General features: G+C 37.0%; 1 protein-coding gene across 2 annotated transcripts in view; it reads left to right on the top strand.

The window, feature by feature from the left end:
• Window positions 1-2367: 2367 nt before the first annotated feature.
• prtga (protogenin homolog a (Gallus gallus)) overlaps window positions 2368-24919 on the top strand; it is a 40279-nt gene continuing 17727 nt past the window's right edge. The window contains exons 1-9 of one of the 2 annotated variants that reach the window (XM_082181342.1): window positions 2368-2483; window positions 3691-3990; window positions 15041-15185; window positions 16187-16320; window positions 16835-17131; window positions 17906-18065; window positions 20245-20492; window positions 22433-22597; window positions 23461-23766. In XM_082181342.1, the coding sequence (XP_082037468.1) occupies window positions 2417-2483; window positions 3691-3990; window positions 15041-15185; window positions 16187-16320; window positions 16835-17131; window positions 17906-18065; window positions 20245-20492; window positions 22433-22597; window positions 23461-23766 (1822 nt within the window). In that variant the 5' untranslated portion in view covers window positions 2368-2416. Of the gene's footprint in view, window positions 2484-3690; window positions 3991-14008; window positions 14382-15040; window positions 15186-16186; window positions 16321-16834; window positions 17132-17905; window positions 18066-20244; window positions 20493-22432; window positions 22598-23460; window positions 23767-24919 lie in introns of those variants that run through there. The other variant, XM_082181343.1, reaches the window with a different exon arrangement.

Below are 24919 nucleotides of genomic sequence, written 5' to 3'. Positions count from 1 at the left end.
TTTCATTCAACTCCTCGGACACTGCTTGGGTCAGAGAGGCGTGGTTTCTGCCGAGGGGGCGGGATGATGTGGGAAAGTGACAGCAGTCCTGTCCAATGAGAGAGCTCTTAGAGTTCGTGCCGGATCTTCTTTCGCTCTGTCGTGGGAATCACATATTGATTTGATCCCTTATTGATCAGATCTCATGTATTAGCATATTAGCAGTTGCTGTTTGAATAAATGAGATGCTGCTTTTTATGACCCAATAGATACAGATATCTCTGTTCATCAGCTGGAAGAACACGTGACACAGGAGCAAACTACAGATGGAGATTTTTTATTATTTTATATAAATTCTTGAAACTATTATAATACACTATATAATTCTTATTTAAAACACTTCAGCATAATATTTGAGCACGTTTTATGTTTTTATTGTGATTTTTCTATTATTATTATTATTACATATAGATTGATTTGATTAATATTATTATTGATATTATACTTTGTCAATTTATAGTACAATTACACAGGTGTAGCTTTAGATCTAAACTAGCATTTTGCTAATTTTTTTGGGCCATGTGTTTTATGAGCTCATAATAACTGAAAGACTAAATGAAATAGATCTATTTGTCAAACCCAGGACCATTTCAAATGAACTAATGAAGGAAAAGTTAAAAGAGCAGATATAGGACAGTAACAGCGGATTCTGCTTCTTGTTTTTGATCACAGAAGTGGAGAACTGAGAAGAGATTTTAGAAATCGGGAACTTTAGAAGGTCATACTTCAGATTAGGGTTCAATTTTCACTATTAACTACGATAAATAAACTCCTAAGTACTGCTTATTAATAGTTAGTAAGGCAGTTGTTAAGGATTAAGGGATGCAGAATAAGGCATTAATATGTGCTTTATATAAACAGCAGGAATATAATAACTTTAGTGAGAACTGGACCCTTTACACCCTGAGCAGAGCTGTGTGCGGACTGTGGGAAACTGAACTCCGGCTCTTTTCTCCTGATGTTCTCTAAACCGACTCATTGTCCTTCCAGACCTTTAGTCGGAGCAGAACTATTGTCCGGCCGGTCGAGGGTCCGCAGGGGTCAGGGGTCAGAGGTCACACTTCTGCTCGACTCTCGAACAGGCCGAGCCACAGAGCGGATCGATACTCTCTCTTCAGTCGGCAGCTGTCGCACACAAGACATCGATACCCGGCTGATGTGGATCTGTGTTATCAGCTGTGTGTGTGTGTGTGTGTGTGTGTGTGTGTGTGTGTGTGTGTGTGTGTGTGTGTGTGTGTGTGTGTGTGTGTGTGTGTGTGTGTGTGTGTGTGAGGGAGAGAGAGAGAGACTGCCAACCTCAGCTTTAGCAGGAGTTTTAGTATGTCGGATGAAGAAAAGTGACGATGAAGAGAAAGAGACAGAGATTGAGACACTCCATATGTTTATGATTGACAGATAACTTTTTTGAAGTATGATATTAGGGTTCAAATACTCTTCTTGGCCACTGCATCAAAATTTTTTAATATCATCTGGCACTGGACATCACAGTAAACTATAAACACATAAGTAACAAATATAAATATAGATAAACAGAAGGTAGAGGACAAAATGCTTTAACTCTAATAAAACTTAGGCTTTATGGCAATAGGTTTTGATTTGCTATTGATGAAAATGTGATGTAAAACAAAAAAATTAGAATTGATTTGAATGAATGTATATATGGATGTGAAAATATTAAAAGTGGATTTATTTATACAATATTTATTATATAAAACTATATATATAATATTATATATATATATATATATATATATATAAATCTATAATGTTTTAATGTGATATATTAGTATTATTAGAGTACTATATATATATTATTGAACATTGTATATATATAGCCTACTGTATATAAAAATAGGGAATATATATGTATGGAGTTCATGCACTAAAATCTGAAAACATTTATAAATAATCGTTAATAATCATATTAATGTTTATTACTGTAAACATTGCATGCAAAACAAATACACAAATCACAGCAAAGACCACGTGATCAGCACAAATTTATTTAAAATTCTAAATGATTTTGAAAATGTCATCCAATCATTGAGAACTGTGATAACATGTGATATAAATATATATAGTAAATACTAATAAGAGGTAAATCAGCTCATGTTGATATCTTCTCATGAATATAAAATCTCTACATCTGTTTTCAGAGGCGGTATCCCGGCCGGTGACGTCAAGCTCCACGTGCAGTGTCCGTAGGCGGAGGAATCTCCTGATGATGAGCCGCGTCACGCATCGCGCTCAGGTGTGCGTCCGCGGAAGTAGTGCGCGCGCAGCGGTCAGCAGCATCGCGCGCTCGGTTCAGTCAGATAGTGTGTGGAGCTCGAGTCCGCAGCGCACGGGCTCAGGCATGCTCGAACCAACACAGTAAATGGCGTCTTTTAAAACGGATTTATACCAGCGTCTGCTGCTTTTTGCAGTATTTCTGCCAATCTCAGGTAAGACCGGTTATTGCAGTAATTATTCGAACAGGAATTAATTAAACAGAAATGTCAAGGTGTCTCATGACTTAAATAGTGCAGGATGAAGAAACCCTCAACTTTTATGCAGGAAACATTATTTAAGTGTGTTTTTAATTAGATATAGCTTATTCATAAGTTTTCATAAATGAGAGGTTTCTAACTGAACGCTCAGAGTTTCAGAGATACACTGATTGATACATTGATTTGATACAATCAAGCGCGCGGAACACAATGTAACAAACTTCAAAGCAGCGATCATGCAAAACGTGTTAAAGTCCTAACGGACGACGAGATTAAACTGATTCTCTGATAACCATGTCTCATTAAACACTCACATATTCTCCATCAAGTATCTTTTAAATATCATCTATCTGTGTCATTCAGACATTATATTGAGCATGACAAAATGCTTATGCACATTCAAATAGCTGGGTAGTATCATGAAACTTCATGCATATTCAAATGCGAATGTTGATGAACTACAAATATGTTAAACAATCATTATTAAAAATAAAGTTATTTGAATGTCACCTAATATAAACTCTCATTCTTGCATAATACAATGCATAACAGATTATTAGTCAGTTAGCTTTTGAATAGTTTTTATATAGAAAACTTTTTTTATTCATATTTAATTCTTTTTCATATTTGTATTGACTTGAATGCAATATAACTGCTGATTTGTTGAGCATTTTATAATATTTGCAACTTTTTTATACTGTGAAAGTTAATGCAAATCTCAATTTGTTATGCTTCATCTTCATCTTCTGATTTAGATTTTTTTCTATTTTTCTTCCTTCTCTCTTTAATTCTCTTTATGCTCAAAAATAGCATTTGCAAGCTCTTTTATAACTCATGAAGATCATTTATCTCACATGCATCTCATAAAAATACTATGCATGTTCATTTTTCTTTTTCTATCTTTGATAAAGTGTTTTAATGTTGAGTTTTCATCCTGCTGCTCTCGTGGCGGTGGTGGGCTGCTAAATGTCTCATGAATTTCATGCTGGGAATAAATCACAGCTCTTCTTTAGACCCGAATGGAGTCGCTTCTGACTTCATGAGCCATGAATAAGGGGATTACTGCAAGTAATCCATCATATCAAATATGATTACAGCAACTCAGAGAAAGTGGAGCTGCTGGATCTCAGTCTCACTCACGTTCTTCTGCTCGTCCCTGCAGGTGTGATGTGCTTCAGCGAGCTGTTCTTCATAAAGGAGCCTCATGATGTGACGGTTCTGAGGAGGGACGCTGTGGTTCTGGACTGTCAGGCCCACGGCGAGGCTCCGATCCGCATCCGGTGGCTGAAGAACGCCGTGACTCTCATGGAGTCGGAGCGAGTTTATCTGCTCAGCAACGGCTCTCTGTTCATCTCAGAGGTGGAGAGTCGAAAGGACAAATCAGATGAAGGGTTCTACCAGTGCCTTGCCCAGAACAAATATGGATCTATTCTCAGCCAGAAAGCCCGCTTGACTATCGCAAGTAAGTTGCTTTGCCTGTTTAATTGGCCCTGAATGTGCCCAGTATGTGCCCAGTATGTGACAGTGTTGCTCAAATGTCCTTTGTGATTAAATCAACTGCAGCTCTATCAATGTACAGTGGATATGGATAGACATATGGATATAGATAGATGGATTGGATGGAGAGATAGACAGATAGATGATATATAGAGGGATGGATAGACAGATAGACAGATGGATAGATAGATAGAGGGATGGATAGACATATGGATGAATGGATGGATTTACATTTACATATTTGGCAGACGCTTTTATCCAAAGCGAATTACATTGCATTATCCTATACATTTATACATAGGTATGTGCAATCCCCTGGGATCGAACCCACAACCTTGCGTTGTAAACGCAATGCTCTTACCACTGAGCTACAGGAAAGCTGGATAGACAGATGGATGAATGGATAGATAGATAGAGGGATGGATAGACGAATGGATGAATAGATGGATGGATGGATGGATGGATGGATGGATGGATGGATGGATGGATGGATGGATGGATGGATGGATGGATGGATGGATGGATAGATGGATGGATAGACGAATGGATGAATAGATAGATAGATAGATAGATGGATGGATAGACAGATGGATGGATGGATGGATAGATAGATGGATGGATAGACAGACAGACACATTTTTTTTAAAAAACACTCTACTTTTCAACTTTTAAATCATGTCAAAATCTTTATTAGATTGTCCATCGCTTGTCTATCACGAGTAAGTTGCTTTGCCTGTTTAAGTGGCCCTGAATGTGCCCAGTATGTGCCCAGTATGTGCCCAGTCTGTGCCCAGTATGTGCCCAGTATGTGCCCAGTATGTGCCCAGTATGTGCCAGTGTTGCTCAGATGTCCTTTGTGATTAAATTACTGCAGATTTATCATCGTACAGTGACATCAGAGAGGAAACAGACATGTAACACTTCCTGAATCATATTAGATTCAGCAAAAAGCTGAACCATTAAAATTAATTTCTCATATAGCATCAGCTCTAATCGCAACTTTTATTTTTAAGTATATATTTGTGTGTGTTTGCTGAATTCCTTCTCCGTACAGAGACACACAGAGGAAGAGCAGTGTGATGGAGGAGGGTCAGTGTGAGCCGTCACGAGCCGACAGATTTACAGCTCAAACTGATGCTCCTCGTCTTTACATCTGCACTCATGAGCGACACAACGTCAAGATCACACGCTTATGAGAGGGATAGATATGTAGATAGAAGGATGGATATTTGGATGGATGGATAGATAGATAGAAAGATAGATGATATGAAGATGATAGATAGATATTTGGATGGATAAACGGATGGATGGAGAGATAGATATATAGATAGATAGACAAAAAAGTTATAAACATTCATCTTGTCTACAGTAAAACATTTTTGTTAAATCGTCAAATTCTTTATCAGATTGTAATCAGAGTGTGAAAAACAGCCAAAATGATCATTATGGGTTATTAATCGGCTGATGGATGGATGTGTGTGTGTGTGTGTGTGTGTGTGTGTGTGTGTGTGTGTGTGTGTGTGTGTGTGTGTGTGTGGAGGCTCACGGCTGTGTGAGAATGTGTTCATTGGTGTGTAAATGAAGCCGGCAGGTTTGAGGTTCTCAGTTTGCGGAGGACGCTAGAGCTCTAGTGTTAAAGAGGGTATGACCCCTATTCACAGCGCCTGACCACAGCCATTGTGTGTGTGTGTGTGTGTGTGTGTGTGTGTGTGTGTGTGTGTGTGTGTGTGTGTGAGTGTGGAGATTTGGCTTTTAAAGGACCTCTCTCCTGAGGCCATGTGTCGGACAAAAGTGTGTCTCTTCTTCTCTCTCTGCATTCTCTCGTTCACAGCAGAGCTTCAGCACTAGGGAAATGTTAGTGATTGTTCACGAGTTTAACAGACCTCTGATGATTAGACGAGTGTGTGTGTGTGTGTGTTTGGGTCTTCCATATCAAATAACTTGCATCAAAGCTTTATACAAGCTGTAGTTGTTTTTATGATTTGTTGTGTGTGTGTGTGTGTGTGTGTGTGTGTGTGTGTGTGTGGAGCATTTCTCATCAGCGAGTGCGAGCGCAGTGTTGATGTCTGTATGTTTGCAGGTGTGTGAGATCTGTAGTTCTCACACTCATCTAATGAGTCTCAGTGAGGGAACGGATGGGCGAGAGACACAGCGTATGTTACGGAGCGACCCACTTTACCCCGCTTCACCACGAGCTCATCTATACAGTGGGATTTACAGGCAGAGGATTATGGGAATGGAGTAGTTTTGACAAACAGTGAAGAGTGTTTTACAGGCTGGCTTTAAAGGGGCATTTAGAGTCTTTATACAGACTCTCTAAAAACTCGTAAAATTTGCAGGTACCTGGGAAATACCGTGAAGATGGACAACAAAGCTCCAGGAGGATTGTGGGGGATATCGGCTCGGCTCAATATAAGAATCTGCACACACAAAAATTTAGTTAAATATATGCCAACCTGGGGAATATAATGAATATGCATGATATTTGCATTGATTTATCTGATTATATAATTATATTACATATTAAAACATACACACACACAAACATATATACATACACACATGATACTTTATGCATAAAAACTTTATGCAACTTTAAGCATATATATATATATATATATATATAGAGAGAGAGAGAGATTTTTAGATGTTTTTCATGTATACAATAATGAATTGTGCTGATAAATTTATTGCCTACATTTTTTATTATTTAATGCATATTTTAATATGCACTCATATATTTGCATATTTTGCATATCATATTTAATATAATACATTTCATTTGAAAGTTTTTTTTTTTCTTTTTTTTTTGCACAAACACACACACACACACACACACACACACACACACACACACACACACACACACACACACACACACACACACACACACACACACACACACACACACACACACACACACACACACACACACACACACACACACACAAAGTAACACACAAATGCACTGCTCCTCAATGGCTGATTGATGTGATTGCAGGAGTGGAGCTGGTGGTCTCCATGCGATTGCTTTCTGCTCCGCTAGTTTGCAGGATTGGTGAAAAGCTTTTTTCTCTCCGACTCCTTTTGTTCGTTTGCCCCCAACTGCCCCGGCCAAAGGAGGAGGTTTCTTTAGGGGCATTTGTGTGACAGATCGAGCTGCTCAGGACAGCTGGCGCTTTGCACCAATGTAAGGGCAATTATGCAAATGAGAGTGAAGTATGCAGGGTTTTAGTAAAGTTTGATCACCGCTTAGTGTGTCTTGTTCCGGATGAGAAGTGAGAGTCCAGAGGTTGAGTGTGACTTTAGCACTGTTACTGCTGATGGAGGCGACACACTTTCTGTTTGCAGATGTTGTGAACAGGTTTGTGCTTGTGTGTGTGTGTGTGTGTGTGTGTTTGCTCTAGGCTGATGTGTGTGAGTTTGTTCATGTTTGAGAGTGTGAGATTGATGGTTCCACATGTTGAGACCTTTTGCCCCCGTGAGCTTCTACTCACCTCTATCACACACACACTTAGCTCTCTGAACGAGAACATACCTTCTATTGTGTTATATAAAGCTGATTATAATGACTAACCCAATCCCTACCACTAAAAGAAAATGATTTAGAAAGATAAATTTATTACATTAAATAATGTTTTTTTTTTGTGTGTATATATGAAGAGTTCAGATGCAAAAGCCTCTAAATGCCATCTGAAATTTTCTTATAGAATGATCATTTTTATCAAGCTTGTATATTTAAGTTCAGTAATTTCACTTAAAAGACAATTAATAGGTTTATTATTAAGCCATTTAAGTGAAATTATTGAATTTAAATATACGAGCTTGATAAAAATGATCATTATATAAGAAAATTTCAGATGGCATTTAGAGGCTTTTGCATCTGAACTCTTCATATACACACCCACAGAAAAATAGACATAATATAGTATTTAATACCATATTTAAAATTTTATTAATTTAAAAATAAATAAATAATCTATATATAATAAATAATAATATAAAAAATATATAATTTATTAACCTTTATTAACCAAATTAACCTTTTTCTAATGTTTATAAACTATAAAGTGTGTGTGTGTGTGTGTATATATATATATATATATATATATATATATATAATTTTTTTTATATATACATTTAAAAAGATTAATTTGAATTAAATACATTTATAAATAATATATAAACATAATTATTACTTATTGTATACAAATATATTATGCCCAAAATATAGCTAATAAATCCACAATTCAAAATTAACACGATTTTCAGAGATTGTTGGATGTAGATCTTAAATATTGTAAAGACTCTCTCCTAGACACAGTAAAAGGTCTTCAACTCTGTAACTGAATGTAAAGACAGTGTAAAGAGTGTTTCTGCGGCTGTGGAGACGTGAGGTCAGTGCTGATGTCAGAGGTGGACTTCTTCTGCAGGTTAAAATTAGAAACATGCCTGAGTTTGGTTGTTTTGAGGGCCAGAGCTGGAAACGGCCCCTCTCACTGGGTCCCCAAGGGCCTCTAATGTGTTCCTGGGATTCCTGGAGTTGCCACAGGGACGTCAAAATTGTATTTTCTCGACGACTGGATGTCTGACTAGTTTGTGGATCATTTATATGTGACCCTGGATCACAGAACCAGTCTCGAGTCGCACTGGTATATCTGTGGCAATAGCCAACAATACATTGTATGGGTCAAAATGATCCATTTTTCTTTTATGCCAAAAATCATTAGGATATTCAGTAAAGATCATGTTCCATGAAGATATTTTGTAAATTTCCTACCGTAAATATATAAAACATTTATTTTTGTGAGTGAATGCTGCACAATCGCCAACATAAATGAACAACTTTAAAGGAGATTTTCTCAATGTTTTGATTTTTTTTTTTTTTCTTTTTTTTTTTTGCACCCTCAGATTCCAGATTTTCTAATAGTTGTATCTCGACCAAATATTGTCCTATCATAACAAACCATACATCAATGAAAAGCTAATTTATTCAGCTATACATCTCAAATAAAAAAAAATTGACCCATGTGATTGCATTCAAGATATTTTAGTTTTTAGTCAGAATATCCATGATGGTCTTAAAGTAGATGATGCCTATTGCCTACTATAGTTGATGATAAAAACAGCATATATTCTTTAAATGATGTTTTTGCTCGGTGATGCTTTCAAGCCTCTGAGATCGGTGATGACCAAGGTAATGGAGAGTCAAACCTGAAGCATTTAAGCATTTGAGGAATTTCAGCGGGACAAAACCGCTTTAGTTCGCATCTGAAAGGTTTCCATGGTTCCCCTAAGTGGCGGTCGGGAAGGTCAAAGGTTGCTTTAAATTGCCCAGCAGGTTGTGTGCAGGGAAACGGCGCCAAGGAGCGAAATATTCCTGCTAATAACAGACAAAAACATGCCAGCGTAGATCAGCTCATCTCTGTGGATATATACACACACACACACACACACACACACACACACACACACACACACACACACATATAGAAGTCCATCGCCTCACCATAACTGACACATTCTAGTCCTGAGAGACTGAGGTTGTGTCCCAGAACATAGTGAGCTGCCTTGATGCCTACGTGGTCGACTCAAATTTCACAATTACACATTGTTTCTATGCACCTTTACTGATGTTAATAATGTTTATAATATCTTGAAATCTTCATGCCTTATAGCCGCATTTATCAGATTAGAGCTGGGCAACAATATAGTTTACATTTTACAATGAGACAAGCAATCAAGCAGTTGAGATTTGCTATATAGTGTGTATATATATCACCCTGTGCAAGTATATGTGATGTATGCGAATGCGGTTGGACATACTTGTATATGAATGAGGTTGGACATACTTGTATATGAATGCGGTTGGACATACTTGTATATGAATGCGGTTGGACATACTTGTATATGAATGAGGTTGGACATACTTGTATATGAATGAGGTTGGACATACTTGTATATGAATGCGGTTGGACATACTTGTATATGAATGAGGTTGGACATACTTGTATATGAATGAGGTTGGACATACTTGTATATGAATGAGGTTGGACATACTTGTATATGAATGAGGTTGGACATACTTGTATATGAATGAGGTTGGACATACTTGTATATGAATGAGGTTGGACATACTTGTATATGAATGAGGTTGGACATACTTGTATATGAATGAGGTTGGACATACTTGTATATGAATGAGGTTGGACATACTTGTATATCTTACTTCATAAAAAGAGCTGGGCGATAATATAGTTACATTTTGCGATTAAAATAATATAAAGTTTTTAGCATAAATTAAATATTGTATTTTATTTAAATATATTAACATTTCTTATTTAAATATATTATAATTATTGTAAATATAATAAATGTTTTTATTTAAATATAAAATGATTGTATTTAAATGGGCTATATTAAATATCTTAGTTAGATATATTACATATTTTTAGTTAAATATATTACATATTTTTAGTTAAATTGCAAACTCCTCGGAAGTGCATGCTCAATATTGAATTATATGCATGATTATAACCAACACCATCACAATGCGTTATAGGATTGCATGCATCTGGGCAAATCATGGCATTAATGTTTCTGTCTGCATCATGATGAGTGCACCTTAAAACGAGTGAGTTACTCTACATATATTTGATCACAGATCATGCTCTCTGGCTGGCCGTTTGACCTGTGGCTCTTCAGCGGATCAGATAAGACACGCACACAATAGCCGAGCTGTTTTCAGAGCTCGGGGGGGGAGATAAGGGTCTCGGAGAATTCAACAGCCTCCAGCTCGCTCTGAAACGGCCCAAGAGACTGAAAGGCTAAAGGCCACAGGGAGAGGTCCTGAGCGTGGCCTCTGATTGGCCGGAGAGGGGCTGATTCTGGCTCCTGATTGGCTGGAGGGGGGTCATGTGGTCTGGGGCTCTAAGTCGCCTCCTGGCCGGACGAACCCTGATTGATCTGAAGCTTTTTGGGCTTTGCATTCTTCCCTTCTGTTCACAGACGAAGCATTCTTTGCCTCTGCTGTCATTTCTCTAAAGACGGAGCGAGAGGTGAGGTCAGGTCACGACACGGCAGGACACTGTTTGTTCACAGCCCTCGCTCGGCTCCTTGTGCATTATGCATCTGCTAATAAAACCTTAAAACATCTCAAATTACTTTGCATTAAAGATGAATAAATGGATTACCTGGCATCCTCCATTACAGCATTAAAACATGTCAAAGATGCATTTAAATGTGTTGGAATCTCTTCATTGGTCTCTAGAAAAGAAGCGGAGACACTAACCTTTCAGTTTTACTCTGGGAATGAGGATGTTAAGTGATGTTTTACTCTGACAGAAACACTATAGTTTGAGTGTGTGTGTGTGTGTGTGTGTGTGTGTGTTGGTGGCATCTCTTACCTGTTCTAAAAGATCTTTTAAGGGCTCTTGGTAATGATCCGCTTTCAGAAAACACTAACACACTCGTATTGCTTTACCATCACTGACAGTCACACACTGAAACACAGAATAACAGACAGAGGGTGAAAGTTTCATCCCTGACTGCACGGTTTATTTTAAAGTCAGTCTGAATAGCGATTATATAGAATGGTGACTGTGAAAAACTCCAACTTTTTCTCCATCTCAGGTCTGTTTTTAATTTTTTGCCAAAATTACATTTTCTTTTTATGTTCTGAGTCAATTTTATGTGGAAATGGATACAAATTATTAGTATTTTTGCCATTTGATTTCAGTGAGAGTCGTATAATGAGATTTTTTACAGTATATTTAACTCTCATTCATCATCATTGCATGGTCCATTTAACCTGGGCATGAAAAATCAATTTATGAAATTATTTATGATTCGCGTATGACTTCATGTCTTGCATGAATCACAGCACAATGGGGTGTTAATACAAGTTAAATTTAGTTAAAATGTAAAAATAAGTTATGTTAGTGCATAAGTTTAAAAAAGTGACCGAAAAGACATTTATAATGTTACAAAAAGATTTATCGTTTCTAACTTTTTATACTTCAAAAAATCCTGAAAAAAGTATCACAGTTTCTACAACAAGCAGCACGACTTGTTTTCAACATTGATAATAATCGTAAATGTTTCCTGAGCATCAAATCATCATATTAGACTGATTTCTGAAGGATCATGTGACTCTGAAGACTGGAGTAATGATGCTGAAAATTCAGCTTTGATCACCGGAATAAATTACACTTTACTATATATTCACATAGAAAACAGCCTTTTTAAATTGTAAAAATATTTCATATTTTTTTCTGTGTTTTTGATCAAATAAAAGCAGCCTTGATGAGCATAAGAGACTTCTTTCAAAAACATTTAAAAATCTGACGGACCTCAAACTTTTGAACGTCAGTGTAGATTTAATGATATTGCATGCAATTTGTTGATGATGTTATGAACATAATCTGCTCGTATAACAATTCAATGCAGGTTATACCAAAATTTGATGCTTGCGCTCCAACTTTCCTTTCAGCTGATGTCACAAAGACCACTTAAATTCAGCCAATCAGTGCAGATCAGTCGTCCTCATTAGACTGCATACTATCAATCACGATCAAAACTTTTTTTTTTTTTTTTTTTTTTTTTAAATATGGGTGGTGAATGCTGAGAGTTTTACATAAATTGCATAAAATGTAGAATACAGAAGTAGTTCAGAAGTGCTTGTAATGCTGTTTCTCTCTCAGTGAAGAGACGAGCACGACACTGAACCAGAGCGACTCTGAAACGGAAGTGTCCACTTCTAATGTTGCTGTGTTGTGCTAGTGGATCCTTACAGGTTCATGTTTGGTGGCCTGAGATGCCTAAGCAGGGATGAGCTTACTGCCGGTCAGGATTTGATGAGGTCAGAGGTGAGAGGTCAGGTCAGTGTTAGGTCCAGACTCACAGATCCCTCTATAATGCCCTCAGGCGGCTCTTTTCCTCTCGCAGCTGCAGGGCAGAACACAAACTATTGAGAAGTAGCTTTCTAAACCAAAAGATTTGATCATTGCTCTAAAGTTAGCTTTTTTTGCTGACACGGAAGAGTGTTTTATTACATGTTTTTAGCATGTTTTTACTACTGTGAGGATGCTGACGGGTTTAAACACATCTCTGTCGCACAGATCTCTAGATAGCTGATCAATATGAGCATGTCCAGGATAATAATCACTGCACACCGAACGCTTGACTCGTGCACTGTCGTCTGAAAGGGATATTCATCCGAAAACCAGCCTGACTGTCTGTCTTCTGCAAAAGAAGAGATTTTGAAGATTTTTGTACAATGAAAGTCAATGTGGTCCAATCTGTTATAGTGAATTAGCTTTAAAATGTCTTTTTTTTATTTTTATTTTTTTATTTATAGTAATTTTGTTATTGTTAGTAATTATTTATTTGTTTAAATAGGTGTCATTGATATTTATTTCCATTTAGTCATTTTAGTAAACTTATTTAATTGATTTTCCAAGGCAACATTTCTATTATTTTTGTTTAAGGGGTTATATCTAATACTTTATTTTATTTCAGTTTTATTTCAGTTAAATGAATTGGTTTTAGTTTTAAAACTAACTTTTAATAGTTTTAGTTTTAGTCAATGATAGTAATAACACTGGGTCCAATGTTTAAGTTCCACAGACACTTTATTCAAAGCAACTTACATTTCTGTATATATATATATATATTTACATTTTTCATGCATTCAGATACTAGGCTATACACTGTACATATTTTGCATGTTGAATTAGTTCCCTTTAAAAAAGTAATGTGATGATAATACCATGGTACAGTGATGCATCAGATTACAACTACTTACCATGGTATTACTATAGTGTATATCCAACCATTTGTTGATGTTGGTTATTTGAATGTTAAATTAAGCAATATTAGTTAGCATACACAAATAGTGTAGTTTGATTGACATTCTTGAGCTGTCAATCAACTCCAGAATAAGATGTTTATTAATAAACTGTCTGTATGTTCTGTGAGGCTGAAGCATCTGCAGTTTTACATCTGTAATGACGACTTCCTGTCAGTGATGGGATCGATCTTCTTATCCGAGTCTTACTTAATCTTTGTACCACAACTCTGATTTTATTATCATCTCTCCATCCTAACATGAGATTTATACTGAGGTCTGTATGTATAGCAGAGCCTCCATTGATTCCTGTTAACTAATCATTGACCCGAGGCTTCTTCAGGGGTTGGGGGGGTCGTGATGGGGGATGATCTTTATGGCTTTTGGGGGTTTTATGGTTGTCCGCTCGAGAAGGTCAGACCTGGACCGCAGCAGCGGAGTAAAGGCCTCACTGAAGACACACGTTAAACAAACATAATGCTTTTCAATCATAAAACCGGCCGTTTATGGTGAGCTGTGTTTGCTTGACTGGTGTATTGTGTTTGCTTTTACTGATTATTATCACTCTGGAAGCAAGAAAAGTCTTTTTAAAGGGGTAGTTTCATCATTTACTCACTTTTATTAACACACCTATTTTTTTTTCGTTTTTTTTTTTTTTACATGTCATTTATGATAGTTTCTTTTTTGTTTTAAAACTACTTTGAAATGTATTGCACTCAGCCCTACCATTAAAAATATCTTTACATGAACATTTTCTAATGTTTTGTTAGTGACAGCAAAGGTAACAAGCAAAAGGGTCCGTGTTTAGAGAGTAACAAACACACACGTAGAAGTGTTACCAAAAGGTGTGTGTGTTATGCTAACGTGAGGTGTTTGCTGGTATTGTTTATCTAAAGCTTTTGGTTTAGTTTGACTCATTCATCTCCACTGACAGTGTGAGCATGCGTACCGGATCGTCTTACAACCAAACCAAGCCTCTCTCTCTCGCTCGTTCGATTTTGCTTATCTCTCTCATATCTCATTGGCATTTGAACAATGTTCAGATTTGCCATTAAAACAAAAGATTATCCATTCACAGCTCAATAAGTGACTATTGATAATATTGCTAGAATCTTGAAGGAGTTGACCGTTATGTAGATGATGATGATTTTGTGTTGTCTTTCTGCAGGTTTATCGACCTTCACTCAGCAGCCATCATCAATCACGGTTATGGACAGATCCGTCGCACGATTCGCCTGTAAAATCACTGCCACGCCCCCACCAATCATCACCTGGGAGTTTAACAGAGTCACTTTACCACTGGCCACTGAAAGGTAAAGCTCCGCCCACTTGCTAGAGGGAGGAGGGGCTTAGAGTGGACCAATTCCACTTTTCTTCAACGTCCCCATGAAATCAAAAGTTTTTTTGCGTTTAGTATGAATATGTTAGTCTTCCTGTTATCTATAAGCTAGTGTGCTCCAAAACAAAGACAAAATTCGCATTTAGAAGAAACAAGCATTCAAAGCTTACAGTCTCTCACTTCCGTCTTCCGCCAATATGAATCAATGATTTTGATGACACCTCTCATCAGATTTTTTTTGTCCAATCAATTGCTCTCTAGAATCTGAAGCTCCGCCCCCTACATTATAAATAGATGCTAAAGCTGTGGCTGAAATCAGTCACTTGTTTACACATTTACTCTGAATGAGACATAGTGCACTATATAGGGGATAGGGAACGATTCAGACAGTGTAAATATGCTTTCCATCGGGGCGAATGAAGTCTGGTTTCATGTTAGTGTCACGCGAACCACTTCAGCTCCGGTCCAGCGACACGACAGCACAGAGCGGATCATGTGATCGAGTCGACACGGACCAGGAAACGTATCGGACCCGTTTGAATTCTGCACAGAATGCTGTATTTTAAAGCGATATGGAGGAGATTAGGAGGAGAAACAGTTAGAGATTAGGAGGAAACGGTGGCTTTAACGAGCTCAACGGCTCTGGCCGAGCAGTGATGTTAACAAAACACTATTGGCTATTTCAAAAAAGGGGAGGAGCTGCTCGATATGCCCCGCCCTCTCTTCCTGTTTCAGTGGAAATGACGTGTTTCAAGGCACTTCAGTGGGCCTTTAATTTGGCTTATTCTAATATACGTTGTATTCTTGTTCCACCATTATTTTACTTATTTTATTTATGCATGTTCTTGTGATTAATTCATTTGTGCATGTTATTAAAAAAAAAAGACAAAAAAAAGAAAAGAAATAGTTTAAGCATAAAATCCACTTGATTCTGCCTGATGGTTTTTATGTGAATGTTTGCATGTCTCAATCTAGAATCACAGTGCTTCCCAGCGGCGTTTTACAAATTCAGGGAGTTGAACAGGCGGATGCTGGGAGTTACCGCTGTGTGGCGACTAACATCGCCAGCCGACGCAGGAGCGCCGACGCCACACTAACCGTCACCGCAGGTTCGAGACCCACCCAAACACGCAGCTCATGAAAGCATGTGTTTCTGCACAGAGAGTTTATAGTCAAAGCTAAATTATTCAGACACCTTCAACATTTCTCATTATCACAGTTTATTCGCTATAGTTTAGAATATGGTCATAAAACATGACAAGAACTCAGTTGATATTTCACTGGTTTTGTAGACTATCTCACAGATGAATCATGTTGAATATCTGTCAGCTGTTAAATTTAACTACACAATTAGATAATACCAGTTTAGCTCAACCAGTTACCAAGCAATGCTTCATTTTGTTCAGTCTGTGGTGTAAAAAGGTCTCATTAGCAGTCACTATATGAAGAATTTTTTGGTATAATGTCTCAGTTTACTTTATTTTGCTCTCCTCACTTACATAAATGAAATATAGTGTCCTGCACACACTAGTAAAAAAAACATAAAAAATGATATCTGGTGTCTGAATAATTTTTGGTTCGACTGTATATTTACATATATTTCATCTTTTGACTTCTCAATAGCTCCATCTCCCAGAGTTCCTCAAAGGCCTCGAATCATTGCGAGCCCGCAGAATCTGACCGTGGCGGTCCACCGTTCGGCTCTGCTGGAGTGTTTGGCGACCGGAGATCCCCGTCCGCTGATCTCATGGAGTCGGGCCGACCATAAATCCATTGATGTTCACAAAACGAAGGTTCTTGGCAATGGAAACCTGCTTATATCTGACGTGAAACCCCAACACGCGGGAATCTACTTTTGCCGAGCGACTACGCCTGGAACCAGAAACTACACGATTGCAGCCGCTAATATAACTGTGCTAGGTGAACAATCGTCATAGTGGACATGTTCTGTTTGCTTTATGGCCTTCTTAATACTTCAAGAAAAAGATTTGGTGTACACAACAAGTCAAAAGTTTTGAATAATCAAGATTTTTTTGACATTGTTAATTTTTTCTGCTCATCAAGGCTGCATTTATTTGATCAAAAATACAGTAAAAGATTCACATAGATTCACATAGAAAACAGTTATTTTAAATTGTAATAAAATGTTAACTTATAATTTATTCCTGTGATCAAAGCTGAATTTTCAACATTCATTACTCCAGTCTTCAGTGTCACATGATCCTTCAGAAATCATTCTAATATGCTGATTTGCTGTTCAAGAAACATTTCTGATTATTATCAGTGTTAAAAACAGTTGTGCTGTTTCATTTTTTATTTATTTTTTGACATTGATAATAATAAGAACCATTATTATTAATTGACCACTATGATAACTGATAACGACTATGCAACAATTAAGCATATTAGTAGGATTTCTGAAGGATCATTTGACACTAAAAACTTGAGTTATGATGCTGAAAATCTAATAATATTTAACAATATTACTGTTTTTTCTAGTGATGTGTGCAATGACTAATTTATAATCGACTAGTCAATAGTCGCACGTCCCTAGTTTTACAATATTTTAATCACATAAATGCAGCGTTGGTGAGCATGAGAGACTTCTTTCAAAAACATAAATCGTAATTATTCCAATTATTCTTGCTAGTGTAGATTGCACTTATAAATGTCTGTGCTTTTATGTTTGTGCAGCGCCTCCATCTCTCGTGGAGTGGCCGGAAAGCGTGACCCGACCCAGAGCCGGTACCGCCCGCTTTGTGTGTGTGGCGGAGGGATTTCCCACACCTCAGATCACATGGCTGAAGAATGGTGAACCTGTTCACTCAAACGGACGCATCAAGATGTACAACAGGTACTGCATGTGAAAAACATCGGTGTGCAATCAGGACATGCAGAACATGCATGGGTAGAAACAATAAATGTGTTTTATTTTGTGTGCTGGGCAACTATTGCGATTAATCGCATCCAAAATAAAAGTTTGTTTACATAATATATGTGTGTGTATTGTGTATAATTATTTTGTGTATATATAAATACACACATATGCATGTTTACATTTCCGAAATATTTGCATGTGTATACTCTATATATATTTATACATAATTTATATTATATATAAATATAAACATTTTATATATAAATAACACAGTTTTTTGTTATTATATAAAACACACATTCTCCTGAATTCTCCTGACTTTGTTAATTGTAGCTTTCATTATTTTCCATGGTGAGTCTCATACTTAATTATGTAATGTAATTTTTTTTCAATAGATTTTTTTTTAAATATATGTTGTAATAAGCGTAAATTAACGGTAGTGCAACAAAAATGTATGTAATAATATTGAATGACTAAATGACTAAATATTAATATATATTTTTATGCATGTGAATGTGAATGCATGTAATGTGAATTTGGGATTAAAATGTGCTTCGTTTTTATGAAAACTTTTTTTTTTTTTTTACTTAAGATGTTGGGGTGCAACAGGATTTGTGAGATGTCAATATATCAACATCCTAAGGCACACAGTATATAAAACAAATTTTTTTCATCATTGTGTTTTTAAATATAAACATTTTAAATATAAATAACAAATTCTTCTTAAATATATACATGCATGTGTGTGTATTTATATATACAAAAATAATTATACATAGTAAACACACATACTGTATATTATGTAAACACAAACTTTATTTTGGATGCGATTAATCGTTGCCCAGCACTTGTTTTTCTTTTCTTAAACAACTCTGACTTATATCATGTCATAAAGTAAATGTGGACACTTTCTGAAGCATTTGTGCACATTGCATTTGTTTCTATTTGACTTATCAGGACTTTGAGTTGAGGTATACGTGTTGAGCTCAACCTGACGCCCAAACAGGGTTTAGGCCGCTGACGTTGCCCAGGGCTTGAATTGGCTCATTTGTCCGCTGGAAACTCTGTCCTGCTGAAATATTCATCTTCTGGTTTCTTCTGTGGAACAAGAGAGGGTTAATTATTCAGTGCTCTGCTAATGGTGTTTGAGCTGATTTTCTCTTTGATTTTCCTCTAATTTGTTTTCCTGTCTAGGTTTGTTATTGGATCCTGAAAGCAAACGGGGAGGGGGAGACGGGGAGTGATTTGGACTAGTGCTATTGACGTGCTCATATCAACGTCAACATGCTCATGTTAAACATGCATGTTAAATATATATGTGTCTCAGTTCTTGCATCTACAAAAATAAAAATGTATGAGGTGGTAAAATGTGCTTAATTTTTATGAAGATATGCACACACAAAAAATTACCAGCCCTAAAAAGATACTAATATAATAGAATATAACGTAATATAATTTTTATGAAGATATGCAAAAATTTTACCAGCCCTACTAAGATTCTAATAATGCAATATAATATACTATAAAACTATAAATTTTCCCTAAATTATTATTTTAAATAAAATAAAAAACACAAATTTCCCACCAAATTCACAGTAATGAGGTAGTAAAATGTGAGGTGGTAAAATGCAAAACATTCTAATAAGACTCTAATAATTAGATTCTAATAATAATATAATATAATAATATAATAATTGTTCTTATGTTGTTATATTATATAACGGAAATTAAACGTATATATTCTCTATATTACTCTAATGCATCCTGATGTTTTAGTTTTGTTAATTGTAGCTTTCATTATTTTCTCATACTTAATATACTGAGTCTCATACTTAATAAAGTAATTTTTTAAATATGTTTAAATAAGCGTAAATTAATGGTAGAGCAACAAATACTACTAAATATTAAATATATCTTTTATGCATTACAGTAATGTGAATTTGGGGGTAAAATGTGTAAAACTTTTATGAAAAAAAAATTTCAATAAATTTTTTTTTACTGGTCTCAGTAAGAATAATTTTCTTAATGCAAAAATGATTATTGTTTTTTTTACTTTAGATGTTGGGGTGCCACAGGATTTGTGAGATGTCAATATATCAACATCCTAAGGCACACAGTGTATAAACAACATTTTTCCCTTATTGTGTTTTCACAGTAAACTAGTGATAAACCAGATTATTCCTGAAGATGACGGCATCTACCAGTGTGAGGCGGAGAACGAGCAGGGTTCAGTTCTGGCCATGGCTCGTCTGATCGTAGTGATGTCGGACAACCGGCCGAGCGCGCCCAGAAACATCCGTGCCGACACCGTGTCCAGCTCCGCCATCCTGCTGGCCTGGGAGAGACCCGTGTACAACTCAGACAAAGTCATCGCCTACTCTGTGCACTACATGAAGGCAGAAGGTGAGTGTCTCAGAGATAAACAGAGAAACGAGGAGCAGCCGGCGGTGAAAATAATGCCTCTGTTGACATGCTCATTTCCATCTCTAGTTTTATTTTCAGCTCCTGCTTTAAAAATATATTTTTTAATATAATATAATATAATATTAATTACCCTTAAATTATTATATTAAATAAAGAAAATGAACCAGATTTTCCCACAAATGCAAATCCAATAATGAGAATTTGATTGAAAAAATATTGCTTAGTTTTTATAGATATAATGCAAAAAATGTTACAGACTCTAATAATTATTATATTATATTATGTTATATATTATAAAGAAAATTATTAAAAACACTCTTTCCCCCAAATTCTCATTACTGTAATGAATCCTGATGTGTTTTAGTTTAGTTTGTGGTAGTTTTCATTTCTCTCTATGGTGAGTCTCATTCCATTCTTAATAATGCAGTATGATTTTATTCAGTCAATTTGTTATATTTCATATATTTAAATGAGCCTAAATTGAAGGCAGTGCAACATTCCAGTAATGAGAATTCAGGAGTAAAATGGTCTTAACTGTTTATGGAAATAGGAGCCCAATTAATTCAAAAATAGTCTTGATTTTGTGTGAGAAATGCTCTCTCTCCATTCAAGACCGTTGCAAAAGTCACTTTTGGACAGACATGCTTGCAATTTAAATGCATTGGCAGTCTTTTAGATTTTGAGAAAGACTTCCAAATAAAAGACCTGCCTGCCTTTGAGGAGATAAGCAAGAGAAAACAATGAGATGTCCGACAGGAACTGTTCTGACAAGTGTGAAACCCTTATTAGGGATTTTGCTGGTTGCACTTGGACTTCCAGAATTCCAGGCTATTATTGGGAGAAGAATAGCTGTGGAGAAAGAGTACATGCTGCATCTGCTTTGGAGGGCAAAAAGCATCGGAAGTGATTGAAAGGGGTGCAAAAGAGGGCTAATTATCCCGAGTGTTGGAGTGTCTTAATCTAACCCTGAAGAGGCTTTCGGGGGTTTGTCTCTGTGCGTCAGAGTCAAAGTCTTCAGTGTGGCCATTCAGCGCCGGAACAAGGTCTTTTCTGTTGACTGTCGAGTATCTTGTTTATTGGGTCAGAAATTCAGTTGGGGACTCAATGCTGCAGAGTGGCTCTTTTATTTGAGCGTTTTAATGTGGGCTAATTAAAGTGTTATCAGGTGCAGTGGACCTGTGGGAAAACCAGCAGGTGGAATTTTCCTTGATAAAGCGGTTAATTAAAAGAAGGCAAGGCTGTGTTGATTGAGTTGACATGTTTCCTTTTAAATCGGCCCTGGTTTTTGAATAGCCACAAAGATTTGTAGTTAAAGACTTCATGCATTTACATTTTATGAAGTGTGAGAAGCACGCTAACTCTGGGTAGTTTAGTATCTGTGCATTTATTAGTTTGAATTTAGTGCTTAAAGTCCCCCAGTGGTGAAAATCAAGCACTGTTTTTAATACGCTTTAAGACAAAACCATGTACAAATTCATAAGAATTTTCTCTTTAAAACTGCAGTGAACCAAAGACAGTCTTTAAAAAACGCGGTTTGAAATCGCTGGTGTTTCTGACGTCACAAACTACCTTGTTACCAATCAGATCAACGTGTGATCGTCAACCAGTGGATCTATGAGCTGAGTGAGTGAGTGGAGGCGGGGCTCATTTGAATATTCATGCGTATACTAAATGAGACGAGGGTGTAGCTATTTACAAGCTATTTTAAGGCATGAAGAAAAAAAAACTTTTGTGATCAAAGACGGATAAAACTATTGATTACAGCATTTGTGCATTTGGCAGATGGTTTGATCCAAAGCGACTTGCATTGCATTCAAGGCATGCATTTGATCAGTTCATGCATTCCCTGAGAACCGAATGTGTCATGCTTTCCAGTTTCCACAGATTGTGAGACATTCAGGCTTGTCGTGTCTCAACAGGTCTAAATAACGAAGAGTACCAGATTGTTATCGGTAACGATACCACCCGCTACATCATTGATGACCTGGAGTCCGGGCGAAACTACACCTTTTACATCGTGGCGTACATGCCCATGGGTGCCAGTCGCATGTCGGACCACGTCATACAGCGCACGTTCGAGGACGGTGAGTAGGGGATGAGAATCAGTTGTGTTAAGACTATTGCCTCTGAAGATACAAACCTGAACAAAAGCACGGTCATGATTGGTTAATCCTCTTCAATGACCGTTCAGAAAGGGTTTGTCTTCCTCTCACACAGGAAAGTTTCTTAAACACTGTTTTTATTTTTTATTTACTGCTAATCCACTTTATTTAGGAATGAGCTGAGTGAGCTTGTTTATTTGCCTTTGAAAACATGCAACATTCATTGTATGCATTATACAGATCCACTCATAATGCTAGTCAAGGTCTCCTGTACCGAAACAGTTGGTTAGCATGTCCATTTTCAATATGTAAATGTCACCCTGGACCACAAAACGAGTCACAAGGGCCAATTTCCGCATATGAAAGCTGAATAAATAAGCTTTCCACTGATGTATGGATTGTTAGGATAGGACAATATTTGGCAGAGATACGACTATTCGAAAATCTGGAATCTGAGGGTGCAAAAAAAAAATCGAAACATTGAGAAAATCTCCTTTAAAGTTGTTCATTTATGTTCACGATTTTGCCGCATCAACTCACAATAATATATATTTTAAATATTTACGGTAGGAAATTTACAAAATATCTTCATTTTAACATGATCTTTACTTAATATCCCAATGATTTTTGGCATAAAAGAAAAATCAATAATTTTGACCCATACAATGTATTGTTGGCTATTGCCACAAATATACCCGTGCGACTCGCGACTGGTTTTGTGATCCAGGGTCACATATTTAGTCTGTTATGATTGTCTAACCTCTAATGAGTAATGCTTTTTATGGGTTTAACTTCTGTATCTCATTAAGCTAATTGTACTTCTCACTTCTCTCTGTCCGTCTCAGTTCCCTTACGTGCTCCTGAGCTGAGCCTCACCAGCCGCAGTCCCACTGATATTCAGGTGTCGTGGCAGCCTCTGTCTCATAAGCTGAGTCGCGGTCGTGTTTCTGCGTACCGACTCTCGTACAGGACCAGCACAGATGAGGCGCTGACACAACTGGAGCTCTCGGGACACAAAACCCATCACCTTCTGGAGGGTCTTCAGCCCGACACTACATACCTGCTGCGTGTGGCTGCAGCGACCAGTGTGGGCTGGGGAGAACCATCGGCCTGGACGTCACACAGGACACCCAAGACCTCCAGCACCAAAGGTGGGATATCAGTCTGAATATATATATATATATATATATATATGGGGTGTAACGGTTCAAATTACTCGTGATTCGTTCTGTCAGGATCACTATCGTCAAACACGACTGACAGTTAGCATACAGTTTGCATTGGCGGTATAGTTCTGTTCTGGGCAAGAACTCCCTGCGCATCTATGTAGCCTAGCATGATTAAGAGCAGGAGAGCAGCAATAACCCCCTTAGGGTAAACACAACAGAACCAACATGAATGTATTGCAGATATCATTAATTCAAGATTTTAATGTACAACATATTTCGAGAATTTCAATAGAGCAAAGATACTAATAAAATAAACTGCTCTTCAGGTTTCTCAGGTAGGTCTAACATTAGTTTTCAGCTACAGAAATTGAGTAAATTAAACAAATGTAAAATGGCATTGCATATTTGACATATTAAATCCTTATTTAAGTTACAAAAGCTATTCAATCAAGAGCAATAAGTGATTTCATGAAAAACACAGCAAGTTTATTAGGCTGTTGTCACTTTACGACTTAATTTAAAAACCTGCAACAGAGTGACAGACATACTTTTAAAAGATTAGGGTGAATCATGCTCTCTTTCTCTTTGCTTTGGGCTGATAATCTTTTTAAGGCATTGCATTTGTTCCTGCATGACCTTTGAACCTCCTTCTCATCCACATTAGAAAGGTTTTAGTCACGGATTATAAAGCCAGAGCCGCAGGCCTCTACAGATCCTCAGAGCCTCAGCTCACGTATCAGACTCTGTCAGGTCATCACCTGCGATCTACAGGAACACACTCTGTTAGATTACTACGGTTAAATTTAACGCCTACTAAGATACACTGCAACCACGGGAAACTCTGCAGGAGTGTTCAATTAAGTTGGGATTGATTTAACCCTGGTGTTGTTCCTGTGAGGTCCTATCTCTTCTGGACTCGAGAGATTCAGACAGTTGTGGCCAATAAATCTTGAAGACTTGTTCTCCTGAGGTCACAGGACTGTGCTTTAGAAATTTGTCATGTTTTGTTCTTCCCATTAGTTAGTTTCAGTGATATTTGTAGTCCGAGAAGAGCAAGCAGCTTTAATGACACTAGCCGCGTTTCCGTTACCCTTCAAATTGGGCGAATTGAAAATACGGCCAATGAAAACATGTC

This window comes from Leuciscus leuciscus (genome assembly GCF_965113295.1).
Source record: "Leuciscus leuciscus genome assembly, chromosome: 10".
Taxonomy (NCBI): Eukaryota; Metazoa; Chordata; class Actinopteri; order Cypriniformes; family Leuciscidae; genus Leuciscus; species Leuciscus leuciscus.
The sequence above is the reverse complement of the archived record's forward strand: the minus strand, read 5'-3'. Positions and strand labels throughout refer to the sequence as shown.